The sequence below is a fragment of the Talpa occidentalis genome, unplaced genomic scaffold (genome assembly GCF_014898055.3).
Source record: "Talpa occidentalis isolate TD23 unplaced genomic scaffold, MPIMG_talOcc4v2.1 talOcc4.5, whole genome shotgun sequence".
Classification (NCBI taxonomy): Eukaryota; Metazoa; Chordata; class Mammalia; order Eulipotyphla; family Talpidae; genus Talpa; species Talpa occidentalis.
Window position 1 is genome coordinate 52,726,116 of NW_023604861.1, and position 26,588 is coordinate 52,752,703.

The following is a 26,588-nucleotide window of genomic DNA, read 5'->3' on the forward strand; positions in this document are numbered from 1 at the left end:
TAATGTTTCTGTGTCCTTTGGGTAAATACTTAGGAGTGGAATTGCTGGATCATATGGAAGCTCTATCTTTAGTAGGTTGAGGAATCTCCATACAGCTTTCCATAGTGGTTGGGTCATTTTGCACTCCCACCAGCAGTGCAGGAGAGTTCCTTTTTCTCCACATCCTCGCCAACATTTGTTGTTGCTAGTTTTTTTTTTTTTTAATATGTGCCATTCTCACTGGAGTAAGATGGTATCTCATTGTAGTTTTGATTTATATTTCCCTGATTACAAGTGATGTTGAACATTTTTTCATATGCCTGTTGGCCATTTGCATTTCCTCTTTGGAGAAGTTTCTTTTTAGCTCTTCTGCCCATCTTTTGACTGGATTATTTTCTTTCTTCTTGTTGATTCTCATCAGCTCTTTGTAGATTTTTGTGATCAGTCCTTTATCATTAGTGTTGTATGCAAAAATTTTCTCCCAGTCAGCGGGGTTTCTCTTTGTTTTGGTTTTTGTCTCTTTTGCTGTGCAGAATCTCTTAATTTGATGTAGTCCCAGCTGTTTATCTTTGCCTTCACTATCACTGCTTTGGGTGATGTGTCTGTAAAGAGGTTTTTGAGGTGCATGTCATGTAGTGTTTCATCTATATTTCCTTCTATATATTTTATGGTTTCAGGTCTTATGTCTAGTTCGTTAATCAATTTTGAGTTGATTTTTGTGTATGGAGTGAGGTAGTAGTCAAGCTTCATTCTTTTGCATATAGCAACCCAGTTTTCCCAGCACCATTTATTGAGCAAACTTTCTTTACTCCATTGCATATTCTTTGCTCCTTTGTCAAAGATTAGTTGACTGTAAATCTGTGGGTTTATTTCTGGGTTTTCTGTTTGGTTCCATTGGTCCGTGTGTCTGTTCTTGTTTTAATACCATGCAGTTTTGATTATTTTTTTAAAGATTTATTTATTTATTTTATACAATAACTGGGGTACAGGCCAGATGTGTGGGAGGGTGAGAGAATTCACCAGAGACAGAGCGGGGAACAGAACAGGCAGACTGACGAGATACACTGCTGAGGAGAGCAGCGGGCACAACAGGAGAGGTCTGCCGCGCCATGTGGGACCCTCACTGGTTGGCTGGGAGCAAACCGGCACTGCACAGGCTGCAGACAGATTCACAGCACAGTGCTCAACTGCCTGCGCCACCAGGGGAGGCCCCAGTTTTGATTATTATAGTTTTGTAGTATAGTTTGAAATCTGGGCGTGTGATTCTTCCATTCCCTTCTTTTTTTTTTTTTTTCAGGAGAGCTTTGGCTATTCAGGGTTTTTGGTGGCTCCATATGAATTTCATCAATATTTGTTCTATTTCTTTGAAGAATGTCATTGCAATTTTTTTTTTGGAATAGCACTGAATCTGTAAATTGCTTTTGGGAGGATGGCCATTTTGATAGTGTTAATTTTTCTAATCCATGAGCAGGGGATGTCTTTCCATTTCTTTGTGTGTTCTTCTATTTCTTTTAACAGTGTTTTATAGTTTTCTTTGTATAGGTCCTTTACCTCTTTTGTTAGGTTTAGTCCCAAATATTTGATTTTTTTGTTTCAATAATAAAAGGGATGGTTTTCTTGATTTCTTCTTCTTCAGATTTATTGTTTGTGTATAGGAAGGCTACTGATTTTTGTGTGTTGATTTTGTATCCTAACACTTTACTAAACTAATTGATTAGTTTGATTAGTTTTTCTGTGGAGTTTTTGGGGTTCTCTATGTATATTATCATATCATCTGCAAATAGTGATAGTTTGACTTCTTCCTTGCCTATTTGGATTCCTTGTATGTCTTTCTCTTCTCTTACTGCTCTGTCTAGGACTTCCAGTATTATATTGAAAAGCAGTGGTGAGAGTGGACATCCTTGTCTTGTTCCAGATCTTAATGGAAATGCTTTCAGCTTTTCACCATTGAGAATGATATTGGTTGTGGGCTTGTCATAGATGCCCTTTATGATGTTGGGGTATGTTCCTTGTGTCCCGAGAATTTCAAGGGCCTTTATCATAAATGGGTGTTGTCCTTAGATAAAAGCTTTCTCAGAATCTATTGATATTATCATATTTTTTTTATAGAGGCATGTTTTATTTTTTATTTATTTATTTATTTATTATTTTATTTGTTTGTCTGCTTTGTTTATACATGCACTGGGTACAGTCAGAAGCTAGGGAAGGTGAGAGAATTCACCAGAGCCAGAGCGGGGAGCAGAGCAGGCAGAAGGACCGAAGTACACTGCTGAGGGGAGCAGCGGGCGGCAGGAGAGGTCTGCGCGCCATGTGGAACCCTCCTCTGGTGGCCGTGGAGCAGCCGGGGATCAAACCGGCGCCACAGAGGCCGCGGGCAGCTTCGCAACCCAGCGCTCAACCGCTGCGCCACCGGGGAGGCCCCTCATATGGTTTTTATATTTCTTTTTGTTGATGTGTTGGATTACATTGATTGATTTTCGGATGTTGAACCATCCTTATGTCCCTGGAATAAATCCTACCTGGTTGTGGTGAATTATCTTATGGATACATTGTTGGATTCTGATAGCTAAAATTTTATTGAGGATTTTTGCATCAGTGTTTATTAGAGAGATTGGCCTGTAGTTTTCTTTTTTTGTGTTGTCCTTGTTCAGTTTTGGTATTAGTGTAATGTTGGCTTCATAGAACAAGTTTGGTATTATCCCTTCCTTCTTAATTTTTTGAAAGAGCTTGTGAAGGATAGGCACTAAATCGTTTCCGAATGTTTGATAGAATTCATTTGTAAATCCATCTGGTCCTGGGCTGTTGTTTTGGGGGAGGGTTTTGATTGCCATTTCAATTTTACTGCTTGTAATTGGTCTGTTCAGGTGTTCTATGTCTTCTTTATCTAGCTTTGGGTGATTGTAAAGTTGTAGGAATTTGTCCATCTCTTCTAGATTGTTGAGCTTGTTTGCATATAACTGTTCATAGTAGTTTCTGATTTTTCTTTTGATTTCTGCTGTGTCTGTTGTGATTTCTCTTCTTTCATTTGTGATCCTATTTATTTGTGCTTTGTCCCGTTTTTCCTTTGTGAGCCTGACTAGGGGGTTATCTATTTTATTTATTTTTTCGAAGAACCAATTTTTAGTTTCATTGATCTTTTGGATTGTTTTTTTAGTTTCAATTTCATTTATTTCTTATTTGATTTTTATTATTTCTTTTCTTCTACTGGTTTTAGGGTTTTTTTGTTGTTCTTTTTCTAGTTCTTTGAGCTGTGAGATTAGGTTGTTTCTTTGAGTTCTTTCTTGTTTCTTGATGTGAGCCTGTATTGCTATATATTTACTTCTTATTACTGCTTTTGCTGCATCCCATACATTTAGGAAATTGGTGTCCTCCTTGTCATTCAACTCAAAGTATTTGTTTAATTTCTTCTTTGATCTATCATTAGTCCAGTAGTCTTCCAGTAGTGTGGGTTTCAATCTTCATGAGGTAGGAGAGTTCCTTACCTTCTTTTTATGGTTTATTTCTAGTTTGATACCTTCATGGCCAGAGAAAATGGTTGGTATGTTTTCAGTCTTGGTGGATCTGTTGATGTTTGTCTTGTGTCCCAGTATGTGATCAATCCTGGAGAATGATCCGTGTGTGTTTGAGAAAAATGTGCACTCAGATTTTTTTGGCTTTAGTGTTCTATATGTCTGTTAAGCCCATGAGCCCTAGATCCTTATTTAGAGCTTTAGTGTCCTTACTTATTTTTTGTCTCATTGATCTATCCATTGTTGATAGTGATGTGCTGAACTCTCCTACTACATATATGTTTTCTCTGATGTCTGTTTTCAGAGATGATAATAGTTGTCTGATATATTTTGGTGTCACTTCATTTGGTGAGTATATATGTTAATGAGCGTTATTTCTTCTTGAAGTATTGTCCCCTTGATCATAATGTAGTGACCATCTGGGTCTCTTTTTACCTTTTTGAGTTTAAAATCTGTTTTATCTGATATGAGTGTAGCTGTTCCTGCCTTCTTTTTTTGGTCCATTTGCTTATAGGATTGTTATCTATCCTTTTACTTTCAGTCTTTTTTTATCTTTTGTAGGTAAGTGATTTTCCTGGAGACAGCAAAAGGTTGGGTTTTGTTTCTTAATCCAGCCTGCAACTCTGTGTCAAAGAGTTTAGTCTGCTTACATTTAGAGTTAATATTGATATGTTAGTGTCTGTATTTGCCATTTTGTTTGTCTTTTCTCTGTTTTTTTAATTACTTTATTTATTTATTTGTTTGTTTGTTTGTTTGTTTGTTTGTTGGTCTTATTTTGTTCTTATTCAACCCTCTGTTGGTTCTGGGTTTAGGACTCCTTGTAGTATTTTTTGGAGTGGGGTTTAGTCATAATGAAATTCCCAAGTTTCTGTTTGTCTGGAAAGGTCCTTATTCTTTCTTCATAGAGAAAGGAAAGCTTTTTGGGATAGAGTATTCTTGGTTGGCATTTGTTGTCATGGAGTCTGTTGACTATGTCCCTCCATTCTCTCATTGCCCATAGTGTTTCTTCGGAGAAGTCCGATGTCAGCCTGATTGGTTTTCCTTTGTATGTTATCTGTTTCTTCCCTCTTGTCAGCTTCATTATTTTTTCCTTGTCTTGGATTTTTGGGAGCTTTACTATTATGTGTCTTGCTGTATTTTTCCCTGCATCATGGAAGTTTTGTGTTTTTCTTGCTTCTTGTATGACTATTTTCAGTTCCTTCTTCATGTTTGGGAAGTTCTCTTTAATTATTTCCTTGAAAATTTTCTCCTTCCTATGTCTCTCTCCTCTCCTTCTAGGATTCCTGTAACTCTTATATTTCCTTTTTCATGGACTCAGATAGTTCCCAAAGTCTTTCTTCATTCTTTTTCCTTCGTTCTTCTTTTTCCTTTTCTGTTTTGGTTCTTTTTTATTTCTATGTCTTCAAGAGTACTTATTCGTTCTTCCATTTCATCTATTCTGCTATCGCTGCTTTCCCAGAGTTCTTTAGCTCCTCCATTAATCCTTTGATCTCCTGTATTTCTTTCACTTCCCTCTTTAGGGACTCAATTTCATTCTTCTGATTGTTGATACTTTTTCCCTTATCATTGTTTTCCTTTATGACTTCTGTCAGTTTTTTAATCATGGCAATTTTAAATTCTCTTTCTGGAAGGCTCAGAAGTTCTTCCAAGTCACTGATGTTGCAATCTGGTGGGTGATTTTCATTTTGTAGTGTGTCTTTTCCCTGAGGACTTGCTTGGTTGGTTGTAGTTTTTCTTCTCCCTGCTGCTTGTTTTCTAATTTGTCCTATATGTTGGGACACTGTTGCTGGCAAGCATCTTTTTGGTATGCTCTTTCTGGGATGTCAGAAACTGGTGGTCCAATCGAGTCAAATACTGTTATGCCAGAAGTCCAGTAGGGCAATGGTACTATGAATATGTTAATGGTCGTTCTCACAGTTTATCTCCTCCTTCTGTATTTGTTTAATTCCAGAGGTGTGTCTTGAAGTCCCACAGACTGCCCTGGAGGTGGGGGCGCTAGCTGGGCTCCAAATTGTTGGATCCTGTTCTGAGCTCCAACTCCCTGCCAGGCAGGGCCTGGCTTGTGGCGGCCCTGGCTGTGGGGGCAGCCCTCTCCCAATTCCAAGCAGTCTTGGTTGAAGCAAAGATCCCTATTCTAAAATGGAGAGTCAGAAGGGTGCTTCCCTACACCCTTATTCTGCCCCAGCAGCTGCCCGATCCCCCTCTGGGCTCTGACAGGTGGCCAGGCAGGGCCTGGCATGAGGGGGCTTCCCAGATCACCTCTGGCTGTGGGGGCAGGCCTCTCCCAGTTCCTAGCAGTCTTGGTTGAAGCAAAGGTCCCTATTCTAAAATGGCGAGTCGGAAGCTTCCCTGCACCCACGGTCGGTCTAATCTACTTTTCTAATAAACAAGATTCCTTTCACTTTAAAGTACCAGGGGAAAAAACGAGACAAAACCAAAAACCAGTGGAAGGATTTCTGCATGAAGTCTGATGTTAGCCTGTTGGGTTTTCCTTTATAGATAAACTTCTTTTCTTTAGCCACTTTCATCACATTTTCTTTATCATGAACTCGCTGCTTTCACAACTATGTGTCTTATTGTTTGTCTCATTACATTTAGATAACCAGCTGTTCTTTTAGCTCCATGAATTTGTATGTTTAGTTCCTTCCCCAGCTTTGGGACATTTTCTTTATTATTTCTTTGAGTAATTTTTTGTTCACTTCTCTATCTCCCTTCCCAAATGGGATATCCATTATCCTTATGTTTCCTTTCCTAATAGAATCAGATTCATCTTAAAGTGTTTCTTCATTCTCTTTCTTCATATTTCTCTTTCTTCTTCCATTTGGATCCTTTGTGCATTATGATCTTCAAGGTCACTCATCTGGACCTCACATACCCAGCTCCATTCCAGATGTGACTGCTCCCTTCAGATGCCTCTCTTCCATGTCCATGAAGAGAACAACAACTCAAGGATCCTGTCTGTCCACACTCTTCTCTTAGATACAGCATATATAGCATGTACAAACAATGCTTAAAATTCCACAAACAGAAATATCTGATAATAATAAATGAATGACAGAAAATAATCTTGATTTCACAGTTCCCAAACTGAGCATCATGGAGCCCTGCGGCATCACAGGGTTGCTGAAGGACATTTTATATTTTTAGGGAAACACAACAACATCTGTCATTAACTATACAGACTCTTAGCTTTGAGTTCTAAGTTTGAACATTAAGTAGCACTGTGTTCTTTCCAGTGATATCTTAGCTTTCTGCAATTGCTTTGGGTGTTTTCTGTGATAAAAACAAGTACTACATGAAAAATCAGTATGTCACAGGAGATGAAGGTGGTGGTGTTTGTTATTATTTAATGGTTTAGGAAGCTTTGCACCAAGTGGTGCACATATCCAGTAATAATTGCAGTTATTGAAGAATGATACAAAAATATTTTTCTTTTGATTTCTGAATATTTTATTTTCAAACAGCTACTATGTTATTAAGACTTAAATATTGTTAAATTACAAAAATCCAACCAAGGTGATTTTAAAGATCTCTTTGGCTTTATTTATGTATTGGGTTATTTATGTATTGGGAATTCATGTATTGGGTAACATCCCATCTAGCAAATAGAAAAGGGCTCTGAAAAACTACAAAATGAAATATTTTTATAGGCAGAAAGAGAGCAAAATGGTGAAGAGGAAATTATTTTGGGCTTAGGTAACCTACCTGTGTGGAATGAAAAAGGTCTTTTAACAGATTATTTCATCTTCCTTTGGGGCATGGAAATGATTATCAAATTGATAGTGATCAGAAAATCCCATATTGAGCATTTAAGACTACCTTTCTCGGGGAGGTTGAAACTACAGGGCAGTTGAAACCATTTTAGGTTAGGCATTAAGTATAGGTGTTGTTAGCACAAGCATCTCCATGTGGGGCCTGTAGTAGTCTCTTCATTTAAATATTTGGACCAAACCACACAATAAGCTGAATAGTTACATATTTTCTTTGGGCTAGGGGAGCCATGAAAAAATATGAGCAGACTAAGGGTAGCATTGAAAATGTTTAGGGATCTCTTTCTTAAAAGCTCATCATTTTAGAAACTATAGCCTTATCATACCTTAATAAAAACAGCTAGCATTTCTACTTTTTAGATAAACATGCTGAAATACCTATGAGCCTCAAAAGACTCATAATTTATACAAGTTATCTTGATTTACTTCCTTAAGCTATCCCTGTGGCCCTTCTTTTGAATTCATACATGTTTTCAAACTTCCCAATTGTTTGTTTTCCACATCATTAGAAGTCCATGAGCTGTGTGGGTAGAGACATGAATGTGCACACACTGTGTGTGAAGGCGGGTGTAAAAACTTCTGTGGCAGCCATTATTGTGTAAGATTTAAATCATTCCTTATTGGCTGGTACCCAACTACCCATCTTCTAGCTTATTAAACATGTAGTGGATTTGCCATATTGTTGAAATGCTACTTTGATTTATTTCATGTAGTTTTATCTTTTCTGTTTTATTGACTTGTAAAAAAACTCACTTACAACCATATTATACTAATAGGTTCTTTCACATTGGTTCATCCTGAGTAACTAAATATAGCTTCTGTAGAATAGAATTTTCAAAGACTGATAATGCCTATAATTGAAATATATCTTATAATCTAAGGAGAAAGCATAGATTATCTTAAATTGAATGAAACAAAAAAAATTGGCTAATATTGAATTTCTAAAAGTCGTTTAAAAATATGTTTTTTATGGTTTGCTTGCATGGTAGGAGGATATCACTTGCCACTCCTCGTCAGCTTTATAAATCTTCCAATATGACACAACGTTGGCAAAGAAGGGAAATTTCTAACTTCGAATATTTGATGTTTCTTAATACTATAGCAGGTAAGACAACTTATTCTCTAATCTCATAATATGCTTATATTCATCAAAGCCAGGGATAATGTGACTTGATAGAGTAAATTTTTCTCCTTGGAATTCAAACACAACTTTAGAATAAATACTGAAGCACTCACATTAAATATTATCAGAAACTATACAAGTTAGTACCAGGCTTTAGATGCATTTATTGTTGAAGAGTCTTTTCCTAGCTCTCCTTCTGCCATTTCCTTTGCTGACAGCTTTGTCTGAAGGTTTATTAGAGTCAACAAACCATTGCTAGAGAGTGTCTGGAAATAATAATGGGAAAATGTAATTTCACTACTTTGTCATTCTCAGCAATAGCAGCCAGACAGGAGAATAACAACAGGATTCTGCCTAGTACAGATGTCACCTGGATTATGGCATGATTGGGTTACAGCGCATTTTTTCTTTAAAATCTTCAAATAAAAATATAAAATGAGATTACATTTTCAAATGATGAGTAACTGCCATCAACTTCACCAATATAATACCAATCTTGTAAATTAAAAAAAAAAGTAGTGGCTTATTTTACCTGTTAAATCAGAGGCTGTCAATGGTTAAACATGTCGATAAGATGAAAGTACCTTTTTCTTTTTTTCCTAAATTAAGCTCCTTAATCCCTTATATGTGTTGAATTAGAGTTTACTTCCATTAATCATGCTTTATAAAAATATTTTGCAGTAAAATGAATTTAAGTAAGTACATGAGTTCATGTTTGTCCTTTGATTATTGTTCTGTGATGAATAAGTACTCAGAGCCAAAAATTGAGAACCATGTTCTCCAAATCATTGCTTAAAATAATAACTGTGTAATTTTTTAATCTATTATATTGTGTGAAGGTGAATGTTATAGGCATATATTAAATATGAATGATATAGATATGTATTAAAAAGGTAAGAGAACTCAATTTATCAATAAAGGGAGGAAAATTTGTTTGAAATGTTTTTGCATTTAAAACATTTAATACATATTACAATGTTAATACCTTGTACAACAAAGGACCTTTTTATTATATATATTAAATCTCTGTTATATATTACATACACATCTTGATTATATACATATATTCATAACATTGTATATGTCAGCATATATAATGTACATATCATAAAGACATCTATATTTACTTTCTCAAAGAAAAAGAAATGTTATACTGTAAATTCATATCATTTACATTCATAGTTAGAATGAACTTAAATATCTGAAATGCAAAGAGCTAAATTTTATTGGCATATTTAAGTAAACAGCATAATTTAGGAGAAAACCTCTAAAGTCACAATGCCAAAAACAAGAGATAGGATCCCATGTCTGTTAACTTTATGCCCTAGGGCATATGTAGAATTACAGTGTTAATTCCTTTGTTAATAGGATAGTAGAAGTACAACAAAGGACCTTTCTATTGTTTTAATTTTTTGAGACTTTTAATATTTTAATCATCAAGTTTAATATGTTTGTATCTGTTATAATAATTAATGTTTGGCCTTAATAATCTTGTTTTATACTATTGTTTTTAATGATGTTTTGTTCTTCATATTGTCTTTACTTTAGCCATGTAAATTACCTGCCTTTATAAGGATTTAGAATATAGATATCTTGTTATTTATTCTCCTAGAGATATGTCGTTTTTTTTTTTTTTTTTCATTTCTCACAGTCTTATTTTATTAAGGTAACATTAGTTTACAGTACTTTATATGATTTAGGGAATAGGTCCACATCTCTTCAGATGTATGTTTCCAAACAACACCTCCTGCCAAAGAACCCACAGATCTTCACTATAAGCCTTTGAGCCACCTCCCCTCTTTGTTTCCTGCTCTCCTCCTCCAGTAGACTCAACTCTGCTGTCAGATTTCTAGGTTTTCATTGAGGTTTGTCAGTTCCTTTATTTCTCTATATTCCACAAATGAGTTAAATCATCTGGTATTTGTCTTTCTCCTTCTGACCTATGTTGCTTAGCATTATCCACCCCCTCCCCAGTTCAACCATATTATTGGAAATGGCAAAATTTCATTTGTTTTTATGGCTGCATTTTATTCTGTTGCGTCTTTATCCACTCATCTGTTGTTGGACACAGGTTGTTTGGATAACCTGATTGTTCAACACAATTTAAATCATGTTTCAGTGGACACAGTAGTACACAGAGATATGTCAAGTTTTTAAACCTTCTAAAATATATTCTCCTATATTGAACAGAAAAGGAACGAACATTTCTAATGACTCCTACATGTAAGATAAACACTTTAGCTAAATTTACTCATAATTCTTTGCCTATCTCTGTTAATATAATTTAATATCAAGAATCCATATTATTAAACTCCTATTTTTAGAGTCATTATGTATTTAGTAAGCTTTTCAAACTATTAAATTTTTCTTTTTGTTAATGCAGCTCATTGTTTCCAACTACGTAGACTTTTATCTGTTTTTTCAAAATATTGTCTTCGCATTTATCTGCAGTATTTTTTTTCTATTTCTTGTGTTAGTTTTTTTTCCATTATCTATTCTCAAAACTCATTGTCTACATATGTCATAGATGGACATATGATTTCCCAGCCTTGGCTGTCTTAGGTATTTAGAGCGGTTATATGTAAAACTGGAAAACAGGATTATATATACCTGACTCCCAACTCATTTTCCAGTCAGACGCATTCATATTAAATGGATCTGGTATTCCAAGACAGGGTTCTCCCTTTTCTCCTGGGTGGAATGTTTAGTACATTACTTTAAAGAATCTTCTAGTCCCCATCTCTTCTTTCTCATTTTACTTAGGTAAGATATGTGTTCCCCAATATGGTACAGTATCACCAGCTGCTTCAAGCCTGTCGTTCTCTGAGAATTTCTCTCTCTGTGCAACTCTAGACTGATTGCTATTGATATAAAAGACATGGTGACCCTTTCTCAAAGCTGTATCTGAGCAGATAAAGACCACTTTTTTCTCTTTGGGACAGTCTTTGGGTTTCTGAACCAGAGCATGCAAATTATAAAGGGAATTTAATTTATTCCTACTCTGTTTTAATCATGGGAATCTGTTTTATTCGGTGACATAAGAATGTATAAACTACTATTTTTAAAGGGTATATTTAATATTTCCTTTATGATGATTTTAATTAAACATTAAAGTTTGTCTACTACAGGATTAAAAAAATGTGTAAAATAGGGACTAGGGACTCTGAGCACTTACAACTAGATGAGTAAATGAAATATACATAAATAAGAGATCATTTTAAATGCTGAATAAGTGCTACAAGATCTAAGCAGAGTGTTTAGAGATGTAAGAGATTAGTATGAGCTAGTTTAATCAAGGACAGTTTCATAGAAAAGATAGGCTTTAAATTACTCAGAGGATTTTTGTCATACATAAATGGTTATCCAGGCAAAATGAACCTTTATACAGAAGTAGAACAATTGGAAAAGCTATGAATATAAATTTCCTGAGGTACCCTCCTTGAATATAATCCTGCTCAATTTTTCTTTGCCATTATCCTGAAGTTTTAAGTAGGAGTGCCAGTTTATCCTGAACCACAGCATTGAAGATATGGGAGATAGTTTTATAGAGAAATTTCGCTAAAGCCAAGATGCAAAAGACTTGTTAGGGATTACATGAGCACTTGGATACTTGAATATGTAAACAATTAATGATCATAAGCAATTTCATTATTTTGCTTAACATTTCATCAAAAGAACCTTTTTAAGTTTTTTTTTTTTTGGTCGTGACTTGTGTACATACTGATATTTCAGCATTAGATATTGACTTGCAGTTATCATCTCTAATGTAGAACCTAGTACTATTTTTATCTAAGTCACAGATCCAGAGAAACAGACTCTAAGAAAGAGATTTGCTTGCAGGAAGTTTATTGGAGAAGTAACCTTAGAATCAACATCTGTTGGGAAGAAAAGAAAGTACAAATGGGCAGAAAGAGAAATCAAATCCCAAGGAAGTTGCAGTAAAGGCATCAGCAAGTCATGTAGGAGACAGGAGCTGGGCTATCCCTTCAAAGTTATCTTGCCTTGAGACAAGGCAGCCAAGCCTTCATTACCATGGAATGCAGATATCTGGGAAGGAGATAGGTCTTGGGGTGAGAGAGGGGGCTCTCTTCTGGTGATGGTGACTCATGGAGAGGAACTTAGCTGAGCCATGCTGACATTATCAACAGCCACCAACCCAGCATCCAGGTTTCTAGTGGTTCTCAGAATCACCTCAAGAGCTTGCTAACACACTGATCAGTGGGTGCACCCTGGAGGTTCAGATTCAGTAGGTTTGTCCTGGGGCTCAAGAATTTGTTTTTCTAACAAATCCAGATAATGCTGATAACTCTGGTCCAGGGCCCACACTTTGAGAACTGCTCTGCTATACTAGTACTCTTTAAAAGGTGTTAATAAAGATAATTGTACTATTCTCCTATAGCACCACCTAGATCTTTCATTTTGGCACAATGGTAGTGTGTCCTTAATATCTTATGTCTACAGCTCATCTTTCCAATGAGATAAAGAGGTTACTAAAGGAAAAAACGTTTTCTCAGTGAATCCCTATCACATTTAATTGATTTAAAATTTATTCTTTGTAAGTGTTTGCATGGTTTTGTGCTCTGTTGTGTGAATTCACTGAAACTACTGGGTGAGGAATACTTTAAATTTCTCAGATTAAAGATAAGATTTACAGAATTCGAATATAAGAGTTAGAGAACTGGAATCTGAGAAGATGACACAATATCTTCTGGCTTCACTTTTTTAAAATACAGGAATATGTAACTTAATAAATTTACATTTTCTATAAAACTACTTTGGTTACTGTCATACCTCCCAGATTTATTTTTCTTCTAAAATATTATTTTAACATGAAATATAAAGTACATTTTATGAACCATTTTTGCTCTCCATTTCTTGAATTCCCTCATAGGTGGTCAGGTTTGCTTTTCTCCTGTCTAGATGCTTTTAAAAATAAAACTCTCTATAGAAAGCAGTGTCCTAGTAGCAGTGTCCTAGTATTAATAATATATTATGTACATTTTTTAGACTGTCATATGGTATATATACACATAATTGCATGTAAATGAACACATTTTAGTATATATAAGTTTTATAGTTTTAGTATATATAAGTTTTGTAGAGATATTTTACATAGTAAAAAATTGTCAAATATTCAGGAAATGTAGCTTTTAAAATATACCTAAAGTCCATAAAATATTTTATGGCTTTGTATTTTTTTCTATTTATATTTAATGAATGCCCAATAGAGAACACTGGGGCTATGGGAGAGTATAATTAAAAAAATCAAATCTCTCATAAACTTATTCATAAATATCACAGTTAACATTTTGGTGATATTTCTGTATTTTCTTTTTCTGTGTGTAGAATATCATTCAGAACCTACCACACATACAGGTTTACATTCTACTTTTTCCATTTCATTCTTTATTCTCTGAAGTTGTGATTTTTAAAACTGCATGAAAGTCTAACCTAAGACTGTGGTATAATTTATTTAACTATTTTTGAAACACAGTTTTGTTTTGTTTTTAATTCAAGGAACATTAAGTGTTGGAAGGTAATGTTAAGGAATTTTAATCATGCTTATAGTGCAACTGAAAATGTGATTTTGACCTCTAAATTCCAGAAGTTGGCTCAATTTCTGTTCATTGTCTTCTGAAAAATGCAACCTATGCCTCATTTTATACCCTATTAGATAATACAATGAACAAGATGTTAAAATCTGGCATCCTTGTATTTAAAAAAATAATAGAGTGATTGCTAACATAGTTTCATGTAAATGATCCCATAAGGTTTGAGAATTTTTTTAAAAAAGGTTTTTGAGTTGTTTTTCATGATCAGCTAATGAATTCAGCACAACTTCCTCAACTCCACCCTTTTCCTCCTGTTTAGCATTTTCCACTTTTTTACTCTGTGATGTACAAGCCCTCCCTGGTTAATTATGTATATATTTAGCTACTGCATGTGTTGGGCTTATTATTGTCATCTAATTAGATGTAACTTGAACTGCTTGCTTCTAGAAAAATCATTAAAAATTCTTTCCTAATGACCTAGAGATGACAAAATGTCTGTAAAGTGTGAAGAAGCAGACAAGCACAGGAACATCGCTCTTAAAGAGTGTTAATCCAGATGCTGCAATCATCTAATTAAACAATATTTTGCTGTCATTAACATTTTCACCAAGGAATTGCAGTTATAATTTCTTTGTCAGCTGTCTCTAGCTCACTTTACCTTCAAAACTAAAGTGCCATATAAAAACATTAAATTGGATGGTTTAATTAAAAAGTTTTTTTTTAAATGAAGAAGCATACCCAGTATTTCTGAGATCTCATTTACTATGCTTCACTTTTATTGTTTGAGTAGATTAGTGTCATAGGCTTGCAATATTTAATATTCATCTTCTAAGATAAATTCTTACAAGCACTGTGAGTTAAAAAAAAAAAAAAATCTGCACTTACCAGTGCTGAGAAATAAAAAACCCTGCCAACTACAGCACAAGATTATTTGCTAAATTTTAATTATACTAAAGGAAAAAAAATAGTAAATAAGTACTAAATTTGCCAGAATGTAACAGGATTTATTTTGGAAATACTTCACTTTTGGGGTTAATTTAATAAACAGTATTTTTTTATTTTGCTAAGGTGCTCAGTAAAATAATTAAAATAATAATGCCAATTCTGGCTAAAATTTAAGAATGCAAAATCCCAAAGCACCACTTAATCATTCTTTCTCACCCATGTGATTCTTAAATATATTGTGTGTTTTTAATTCAAATAATAATAACATATTTACTGTCCATGTTGTAAGAATTTCATGTGGAAAAATTTTTAAAAGGTTTTAATATAATTATTTCAGTAAGTTTTATTTATAATTTTTTATCGTTAGAATTATATGGTTCTCTTAAGTTTTGGTGATTTTGAAATTACTTAATTTTCCTTAACATTTATTTTCAAGACTTCCAAAAATTGTTAAAACTAAATTACAGAAAATGCAGGAAGATAAACTGCCATGAGCTATATAACTATTCCAGTGTGCATGTTTTAAAAATGTCTTCTTTTCTCAGTATTTTTCCCCAAGATACCATGGTATCTTTCTCTTTATTAGAAAATGATTTCTATTAAAAGGCATCTTTGAATATGATCTCCATTCTTTTGCTGTTTGTAAATACATAATATATTAAACACTGAGTAAATGAAAAATTGGCTTTTTATTTATTTTTGACAGTTTTTCCATAGTATTTAAGTTACAAAACTTGGTCAGGAATTTTAAAAGCAATTATGCTCTCTAACTTTAGGCTATTGATTGATTTAAGCAAGTTGTCCAAATGTGTGTTACATAAATAATATTAACATTAACCTACAAAATATATACTTGAAGATCTGGCAGAAAATGGCAAGGCTCTATGTATGCCTTGAGCACAGTGAGAATCCTGAAATAGCTCTGCCTCACCTATCCAGACTTTCCATATATACATGTAGAGAAAAGATACTGAGAGCAATCCGATGACCTACGTTAACATATACATGAGCTACTATTAATTTTAAATTTTAGAATCTTATACTTTGTATTTAGATTGATACTGCTTTAGCACAACATTCTGATATACAAAAGATTTTAAGAAAGCTTCCAAGGTCTTGATTTTTCTCATCAATGTTATTCCTTGCAGTAAACTTATAATCACAAAACAGGTACTTTCATTGGCTGAGCTGTCCGTCTAGCAGCAGATATTTAAGCTGCACATTCGCAGTGCCATTCTCTCTCATAGATACACCTATGAGTTCTCATATTCTTCACCCTCCCAAGGGACTCTCCTGCAATTATTCTTCTTTATTTGACTGTTCATCTTTTAGTATTTGGCTCATTTTATCACATTTTCATCTCATGCCTGTTCATTCCTTCAAAAAACACTTTTGGGTAAACAGTATGTGCAAAATCACAGAGATTGTATGTATTTCTATATCTATATAAAAATGTATCTATTTATATATTTATATCTATGTAGATATAGAGGGATCCTACATGAATTTGCAGACACTTGGAGAGGCAAACAAGTAACACATATTAGCTCTAACACACACGTCTGTGTGAGTGCTGCGATGGGAGAACAAAGGTGACAGTCCTAACCTCATGTTCACTTCAGTCCAGAAAATGTAGAGTAGAAGCAACATTGTCCTTCCTATCAGTTGCCTTCGTATATAATATACACTCATCTCAATTTACACATTTAAAATAACGTGTAGTTTTCTTGTAAAAAGCAGAGGTTTCTATAATACACAGAAAAAAACAGTCACATGGGAAATGTTTACTCAATGAATTCATTTGATTTGATGGTTATAATAATTAGCAAATTTAGTTATTCGTCAGATTGTGCTTTGTTTGATGACAAACAAGATAATGTGTGTCTATCTGTTACTGTCAGTACTATCTGGTGTGTGCACCAAGGCATACTAGATAAAATCCAAACCACTAAATACTGGTGAAATAATATGTGTGAATTTGAATAGAATTCAGAAAGTTGGGCCGCACCTGGTGGTGCAGGGGGTTGAGCAACGCACTGTGAAGCTCTCCACAGCCTCTGCAGCGCTGGTTCAATCCCAGCCAGCAGGGCAAGGGTCCCACATGGCGCTGCAGACCTCTCCTGTTGTGCCCGCTGCTCCCCTCAGTGGTGTATTTCGTCAGTCTGCCTGTTCTGCTCCCCACTCTGTCTCTGGTGAATCCTCTCACCCTCCCATGCATCTGATTGTACCCCGGTTCTCTTATAAATAAATAAATAAATCTTTAAAAAAAAAAGGAATTCAGAAAGTTACCCATGGTCAGGTCATAGTACAATTTTACTAAAAAATCTTGCCCAACAAAATTTTTCTTTAGACGCTGTTTTCCTAATGGTAATTCTGCTTTATTTCATCTGTTCCTATGAATTTCAGTATCATTTTATGAGAGTAAACCAGTGCTGTGCACTCCTTAAACTTGCCACATTCTCACTATGCTTCAGAATCCTACCAGAACTAGTTAAGTCATTCTATCAAAAAATAAACTATACCCGAAGGTTCAGTAGCTCTCCACTAAAGTGCAATAACATAATGCAAAAGGAAAATTCATGCACTTAAAGGAGTTAAAAATAATAAAGTTGTGCCATCTGCCTCTGTGCTTTTTCATACAGACTTCAGATATATATGTTAACTTGCAAATACTCTGCATTGATTCTTGATAAAAGCTCAGTATAGTATTCTGTATATTGGCCATGTAATTTCTAGATACACATTCATCATAGTATAGTACTGTCATATAACCTCCAAGTGTGTAGGTCAGCATGATGACCTCCTTCATAATCACTTTCAGAGACCCTGGCTGGCAAGGCTCTGCTTTCAAGGTAGCAATAATATCTTCGGCTGAGTCAGCAGAATGGAAATTGAACATGGAGGCACTCAAGTGGCAAGTTACAGTGGGGCAAGCCTGAAGTGGCACATGTCATCTCTGCTCACCTTCTATAGTAGAACTAAATTCCATGGCCACAGCTGCTTGTACAGGAAGGCTATGAAATGTGGCTGAACCTAAGGGTGGTGATTAAGAGCCAGCTGTCCCTGCCCAAAGCTTACATACTAAAGAATAATTCTAGTTACTCGTTACTTAATTAGTATTGGGTTATTTCACTTGAAACCCATTGAGTGCTTTTGATTAAAAAAACTCAGTAAAGGAATTACTTTTCTCTTTTCAATAACAATTTTATAAGCAATTAGTGTATACAGATTTTCATTTCTCTTTTTTTCTTACTAGGACGGACATATAATGATCTCAACCAATATCCTGTGTTTCCATGGGTATTAACAAACTATGAATCAGAAGAATTGGACTTGACTCTTCCAGGAAACTTCAGAGATCTATCAAAGGTAATTTAAATATATAAAAGTCAATTTTTTCCATAAGATTGTATTCTAAAAACATTTCTACCGATGTCTGCATGTGTGCATGTATGTGTGTGTGTGTGTGTGTGTGTGTATCCAATCAGTATTTATAACAGAGTAAACCTGGTTATGTTCTCCCTTTGTAGTAAGCATCTAAATTTCATCATTTCTTAACTTTATGAATTAAGCTACAAGGAAATAAATACTAACATTGGCAAAATAGAATGGGTATTTGAGGAAGAATGAATTGGAGAGGTTGCTCAGATATTCTAAGTGTGAAAGATCAGGGTAAGAAATTTGATATTAGTAAAAAATATGATAGCAAGTCATTTCTGGGATATTTCTTAGTTGATAATGCATATTATCTTGACTATTATATATGTGACATAATATATATATTACATATATGACATATATTTATACCAATATATCCACACTTTGTAGGAGAGTTTAAATACTGATAAGACAGTAAGGTACAACCATTTATCAAGAGACTATTAAGACAAACAAGAGATTTATCCCCCCCCCAAAAAAATGATAACAAAAGAATATAGAATGAGTATGGGGATAAGAATAAAAAGCTATTTTTTGCTTAGTTCACTCATTGGTCCAAAGGAAGCTTAAGTGAGATATTAAGCTATATGAAATACAGTGAAGAACTAGGAACTAAGCCCAAAAAGCTTTCTTGTGGCTTAAACTGATGTCAGACCAAAGCCCTAAAGTTTATACACTTTAGCCTTATTGAACATGAGCCCACTCACTCTGAATTTTTCTCTTTTCCATCATACTTGATTGTCTTAGTATGCCACAGCAAGTTGAAAGGCAAATGAGCACCCATTTGGTTTAGTTGGGGGAAGGTTGAGGACTCAGGGACATGCACAACTTAAGTAATGCAAGTCAGGGAAATATGCAATGTAGCCAATTTAAAATTAATCCTACAGAAGGTTTGTAACTCAGCACACCTTCTCTTGCCTTTTTGCTTGCCTATGAAACTAACCTAAGAAAGTTGAACTTATGTATTCTCTACTGATTAATTATGTGACCTGAAGCCATTTTCTCTTAGTCTCAGTTTCCCCATTGGTAATAGGAGAATAACAATAATATCCTGTCTTATACAGTTTGTAAAGAGCAAATGGTATATGCACCTAAGGAATGAAACACAGTAGTTGGAATAGAGAAGAATTTCATGCTTAGCCATTATTATTATGCATGGACTATTTCTAGCTTTCTTGCATATTCTTATCTGTCACTTTCTCCAATTGCTTTATTTTATGTGACTTTTTAATATCAAATCATAGTTGCTAACTCATAACTTATTTTATTTATGATATATAGCTACTAAAGTAACCTAAGAAATAATTTCACCAATATCTTACTAAGAGTCACAGAACTGGTTTAAAAAAAAAAAAAAGCCAGTAACTGAATTCTAATACAGTTGCAAATATAGTAATTTTTCCAATGCAATTGAACCAAACAAAAATCTTTAACCATTTACCATATGCAAGTAATTATTCAAGCTTAGGTAAATAGAAGCTTTGGAATAGAAGCCTGGCCTTTGGGAGCAAATTGGTTATACGTTATCTGCATAATAAAGTCATTCTCCACAAAATTAAATAATAAGGCTCTATATTATATAGAGAGAACTACATGAAAGCAACAAGTGGTGATTAGGAAAAAGAACTCTGGAGCTAGAATCCTGAGTTCAAAACCTAATTCTGACACTCACTGGCTTTGGGGCATTAAAGTTGTTTAATTTCTCTTTAACTCAGCTTTCATCTCTATAATGAAGACATTAGGAATGAGGTTATTGTAAGGATTTGATAAGTTAATAAGCATGAAGAACTTATTGTCAAACATATCAGCATTTTCTAATATGATGTATATAAAGATAATATAATAAATCATTGATATGGATCATATATTTTGAATTATATTTAAATAATGATAAATATATGCTATTACATCCAAACTGAAATATTCGAATGATACGCACTTTTGACATAATTTATTAAGGTAAAGTCAGGTTTTAAACAAAACTGAACTAACTGCTCAAAGTGAAACTGGAAATAGGCACACTATCTTGTCTGCATATGTTTTATTTAACAATAATTGAATAACCATTCTATAATAGACAAAATATATATAAATAAAAATTTACAGCATAGTTTCTCAAGTAGCATGAATATAGTAAGAGAAGCTCCTAAACTACTAGTACTTTAGATTATTTTTAAAACAGGGAAGGAGGTAATTTTTCTTTGGAATCAATGGGGAAATTGTGGCAAAAGGAAGCTTCTAGGCCACACTTCCTTTCTCTCCTCACCCATTGAGCCATTCAGTCACATATATGTGTCATACAATTGGTTATTCAATTATTGTCAAGCACTATACCTGGTGGAAGATTATGGAGGAATTAATAAAACAGAAACAGTCATAGGCCCCTTAGAAAGAGTTCATTCCCAAACTGAGATGAAAATCAGATAGTTACCAGAAGCATGTGTGGCCAGCATTCATAACAATAGGTATAGCAGTGATTGTACCAGATTGGAGAGTACATGCTCAGCTATACTAAGACATCATATGTGAATGTTCTTGAAACACTATCCCAACCAAAGAAAATATGGCCTTCATTATAATTAATATGGATTATAGAAGGCATATGGTGAAATATTTGCTAGCAATTATGGATTATTAGTTTATCCATGTAGAAAAAATGAGATAAATTAAATGAGGATGTCACTGTTTCTAGAGTAACTAGAATGTATAAACACTCCAAGTTTTTAAACTGATCTGTTTAATCCATATTCCTTTTGGCAAAACTTCCCCCTCTTTGAATTATGTGTGTTCCTAATTTTACTTATTGTTAGATAAGTATAAGAGGTAAACAAACTGAACCTAAATAAATTAGACCATGTGAATACTAACTATACTTTTGCAAGCATGGAGTTTATCACATTGTGAATATTTGAACCCATTGATTCTTAAAAGATAGATAGCTTTTTCTTCCAATTCTCCTGTGCACTATGCTTTAGCAAATTGTTCTTTATATTCTGTCAGACTAACATGATAGGAAAATGTGAGCAAATTAAAGCCTCTTGATGTGTTAATAAATTACTCTTGCATTGTTCCCATGCTTCATTGAATTTTTTAATAGGAACATTTTACAAATGGGCTAGAAACCCAAGACTGTCCTGTATAAAAATCATTACTAAACAAGCTTTTAATGTATGAAAATGTATCATATTTTACACATAATGGGGAAATGACATTTGAAGTATAATAATGTAATTGAAAGGAAAAACTATTAATAATGCAGTATTATTATAGTGAAGAGATGACCTCTATGAAGCATGTGAAACTACAAGCATTTGTAGTTTGTAGTAGTTCAGATTAATTTTTTAATGGAGAGTTTATCTTTAAAAGTTCAAAAGAAATGAAATATTTAAATGATACTATTAACCAAGGATGTTCTAAATGCTCTCTAACAACAAAAAAAGTTTTTCCTAAACAGCTTGGATTGGGATCCAAGTAATAATTCCTAACAACATTCAGAGCTCCAGATAAACTTTGTTTCCTAATCCTTTGAAAACCTAAGAGTGTTTTGAAATATGCAACCCTAAAATTTTGAAAATTTCCTTTCCTTCTTTATGCTCCCACATTCTACTAGCTTTATGAAATTCTTTGTTGTATCAGTCAGAACTTTTGAATGAAAGTTGAAAACCCAGCTCAAACTGGCCTGAACAGTAAGTCAATATTACTGCTTATAGCTGAAAAATTTAAAAGGAAGGCTTGGTTTTCAGCAAGATGTTCTCCGTGAATCAGATAATGCCACCAACAACCTGGTTCTTTCTACAACTTTGCTTTACTTTCCCCACTGGGAGCTGCATATTCACCCCCCACACTGGATGAATATGCCTCCAGTAGGTGCATGTACCCACTTGTTAGTAGCAAAATGGCTGCAGCAGTTCCAGACTTCATATAGTATCCAAAGGAAGAGAGAGCATCTCACCAAGTAGCTATCAGGGAAGACAGGGGAACTTTTTTCCCCCCAAATCCTCAAAAAATATCTTCTCGTGTATTATTGGCGCTGTTTAGCAGGGATGGAATGTGTTAGTGAGAAATGAGATAAGAGAGTCATTTCTCAAAGTCAAGCTAGAGATAGATTCAGAATCACACAAGACAACTATCTGAAATGGGGGGATGAAATGTGACCAAGGGACATGTGGATTCCTGCTCCCCAAAACAAGAGGGACTTAATTATGGTCGGCATTCTTTCTTTTTATTATAAAGTATATAATGTAATATATCTGAGTTTCTTCTTTATGATTTCTATAATCTAGACTAGCAAATAAATTATAAGTTTTTATACATATAGCCTCTACACAATAGGATCTTTGCAAGGTGCTAGAATGTCTTTATACTATAGTCCTGACCCTCAAGGAATATTCATTGGGTAGGAAGAGGAAGAATGAAAAACAATAGGCCATAGATTGCTTATTACATATATACAATTATATCGATATCAAATGGAGTCAAATGAATTTGCCATAAAGCTAATGAAGCCACTCAAGTTTCAGGGACTCTTGCTATACCTTTTCCATAACTTTGTGTTCATAGTTTTATGTTCCTTTCTTAAAGAACCTGTCTCCTACAAATTGTTTATTTCAAGTAGCACAAAATCTGGATCCACTGTCAATGCAAAGGAAGTAACTATCTCTTGGATAAGCGTGGATGGCTTCATGGAAAAGGAAAATGCATAGAATACATAAAGGTTTAAGCATCTAAGTACAACTGGATATACATCTTCCTAAATCAGATCTCAGTCCATAATTCAAATTTTACATGCATTTCTTGCATACTTCTCAAACACAGTCAGGCAATATTGTTAAAGCAATGATATTCTATTTCATTTTTAAGCGGTGTAATATGTAACAGAAGAATTTTGGAAAATAATAATAATATTTTTATAGGATTGTACAGATAAGAACCAAAAATGAGAAACAAAGTACATAAAAATAATATAACAATAATATCTCTGCAGCAGACATACTGTTTCCTGGGACTTTAATGACGTGAATGGGATGCCTGTACAAGCTGGAGATGGCTTTCTTGCTTTTGCCAAAGTCTGTGCTACAGTTAGTGTTGTGGTACTGTTTCCATTTACTGAAGAGGATGAATCATTAAGATTTCTGTTCTTTTTACTGATTGCTGGGAAAAGTCAATCCTGAGAATCTCAAGCCTTTTCAGTGTTTCTTCCTTTGTATCAATATAAAATTTGAGAGAGAAAAAAAATTGAGAGGTAAAATGGAACATGGGAAGAATGTAGATTTTGTTCAAATGTAGCTTCGTCACATATTGCACAAACTTAGGTGTTTTTCCTAAGTGCTCTGAATTTCTTTTCCCTCTTCTTTAAAATGAGCAAAATAGTATTTACGTAATAGGGTTGTTGAAAAAATTAAATGCACTGATGTAGATGAGGCACCTAGTATAGTCCTGACACACAAATGGTATTGAAAGGACTGGTTGTTACAGGGCCTCCCCGGTGGCGCAGCGGTTGAGCGCTGGGTTGCGAAGCTGCCCGCAGCCTCTGCAGTGACGGTTTGATCCCCGGCTGATCCCTGGCTGCTCCCCAGCCACCGGAGGAGGGTCCCACATGGCGCGCAGACCTCTCCTGCCGCCCGCTGCTCCCCTCAGCAGTGTACTTCGGTCCTTCTGTCTGCTCTGCATCCCGCTCTGGCTCTGGTGAATTCTCTCACCCTCCTGCGCTTCTGACTGTACCCAGTGCTTGTATAAATAAATAAATAAATCTTTAAAAAAAAAAAAAGGACTGGTTGTTACAAAGCAAATTCCCAAAATTTCTAGTTGAGGGTTCATTTTCTTGAACCCTTGAAATGATTGAAAAAAAAACCTAGAGATTATTTGATTAATTTTATTTTAATTAAATATAAAACAATACTTTTAATAAAATATCAAGTATTTTCTTGCCACAAATACTTGCTTTTTTGTCTTTAAATATCAAAACCTTAATTATCAAAAAAAAATGAACCTAAACTAAATGTTTCTTGAAACTTGTATACAAGTCTTTATACTGAAATATTATGTTTTATTATATTGATAATAGACTCACTCTTTCCTTATCCCATTTAACTAAACAGTGGAAGAACATATTTCCTTATCAGTAAACTTTATTGGACCCCTTCATTTGGTAAGACACCACCAGCTAAAGATTTATTTATTGTATGTACAGATTAGAGGTTATGTTGATTGGTTGATCAATTGATACGATAGTGAATCTATCATTGGCTTATGTTTTCAATACTCAACCAGCAGTGTGATATGTTTTTTTCCCAGTTTATATGTATTTTCTTATGAAAATTAATTATTAGTTCATTAATTTTTACATAAACATATATGATTTTTACTCTTAAATCACAGTGATTACATGACTTTGATATAAAGCACAGCCTTTGCTTACTAAAGTATAAATGGGATTTTTCTATTTCCCAGTCATGCCCTCTGATAAATGAAAATTGTTTCATCACAAAGTCAAGTCTTGCTAATATTGACATAAGTGTAAAACATTACATACACGCCCATTCATTGAGTCAAAAAAATGTATTTTGTTAACACAGGAGTTGTTTGACTGACAGATGATGATAAGCATAGCCAATTCCCCAAATTATTATGCCATTTAAAAAGGAAGTGATAATGCCTTGAGGCTTCGAAATGTGATAATGCAAATGGATGCACTGAAGTGTGAATAGCATTCAACCATCCACCCTTGATACCTCCAAATGTCTCTATACCATGTAGAGTTATGTTGTTAAGGTGAGGAATACTTGACATGCAATACAGCACAAGTGTATACAGCAATTGTCTTTGTTTTTTATCTCAAGTTAGCAACTTCTAAACTGAAATTAATTTTATTTAGTTTAGTAAATAGTTGACCTAACTTTTTAAGTTTTAACATGAGAGCATGAAGTACGGGTAAAACTGCTTTGTATATTAATAGCTAGGCTATGATGATATAAAACCTAAAGATAAAAATGTGAATGTCAAATTTAATTATATACTGCCACATTTGAAGTATTTTTCTAACTATATGTTGGATGCTACCTTAACATTTAACCCAATTTGAAATTTATTTCTATTAGCCTTGCTTATTCTGCATTCTTGGCGAGCAAGTACTACTTTAAGACAAGGAAACAGCAGTTTTTGGTACCATTTTAAACTCATTGAATAATTTAAGCTGAGGGCAAAAATGCAAAATGGAAACAATTTCAAAGTTGGATTTATTTAAGTTAATTTTATTCATTCATAATTCTTTCATTGCACAAGCATTTTATTGCCCATCTACTCTGTGCCAGGCATTAGAGATTTAAAAAAAGACAAAAATTGGTAATATCTTAAGAGTTCACAATTATTTTTAGTTTACCTAGTAGTATTTTATGCTTTTTTCTTTCAACTGAAAGGAACAAAGATTAAAAAATAAATTTTACAAACCAAAATAGTGAGCAGTTTTTTAGTTTGTTTTTATCTCCACTGTTGTTTGTTGGTGACAGGTAATAGGATGGCAGGAAATTTCAAAGGTTTATATGGAAATCCTAAACCTATCCTGTACTTTCTGTTTTTGCTAACTGTCCCCTTAGCCTCTTTACTTTTTCCTTTCTATTTAGGCAACTGTCCTACCCTTTTAGGAAGAAAGGGGCCGGGTACTAAAACATGTCTTACTTGGAAAAATGTCAGCTGTTAAAGCACTGGAACGGCAGGAGCAACTTTCTAGTGTATGCTCTTAAAAAGACCACTTCTTGAAAAGAGGAGAGAGCTTGCTTTGTGCACTTTCATTTCACCAGCCTCATGTCACATCTGAAGCATAGCATTGATACTGCTATGGTAAAACTAGACCAAAGTCCGTCTCCTTTAAACTTTCCTTCCAGCTGCAACAGAATATTAACAGAAGTGATCTTGAAACTAATTTATAGCTCCGTTATTATCTTACTACTTAATACTTTTAAAACTGACATGAGGATTTGAGGGTCCTCCCTGGTGGCACAGGCAGTTGAGCGCAGCGCTGTGAAGTTGTCCGCAGCCTCTGCAGTGCCGATTCGATCCCCGCCGGCCTCGGAGCAACCCACATGGCGAGCAGACCTCTCCTGTCTCACCCGCTGCTCCCCTCAGCAGTGTATTTCATCAGGCTGCCTGTTCTGTTCCCCACTCTGTCTCTGGTGAATCCTCTCACCCTCCCGCTTATCTGGCCTGTACCCCGGCTCTTGTATAAATAAAATAAAATCTTTAAAAAAAAAAAAAAAAAACCTGACATGAGGATTTG

At 34.4% G+C, this 26,588-nt stretch overlaps 1 protein-coding gene across 12 annotated transcripts in view; it reads left to right on the plus strand.

Annotated features, from left to right (window-relative positions):
- The window catches only part of NBEA (neurobeachin), a 575,782-nt gene that overhangs the window by 455,320 nt on the left and 93,874 nt on the right, over nt 1-26,588 (plus strand). For all 12 annotated transcript variants that reach the window (XM_037527157.1, XM_054701654.1, XM_054701655.1 and 9 more), the window contains 2 exons: nt 8,248-8,363; nt 18,135-18,247. In XM_037527157.1, coding sequence (XP_037383054.1) covers nt 8,248-8,363; nt 18,135-18,247 — 229 coding nt within the window. The remainder of the gene's footprint in view (nt 1-8,247; nt 8,364-18,134; nt 18,248-26,588) is intronic.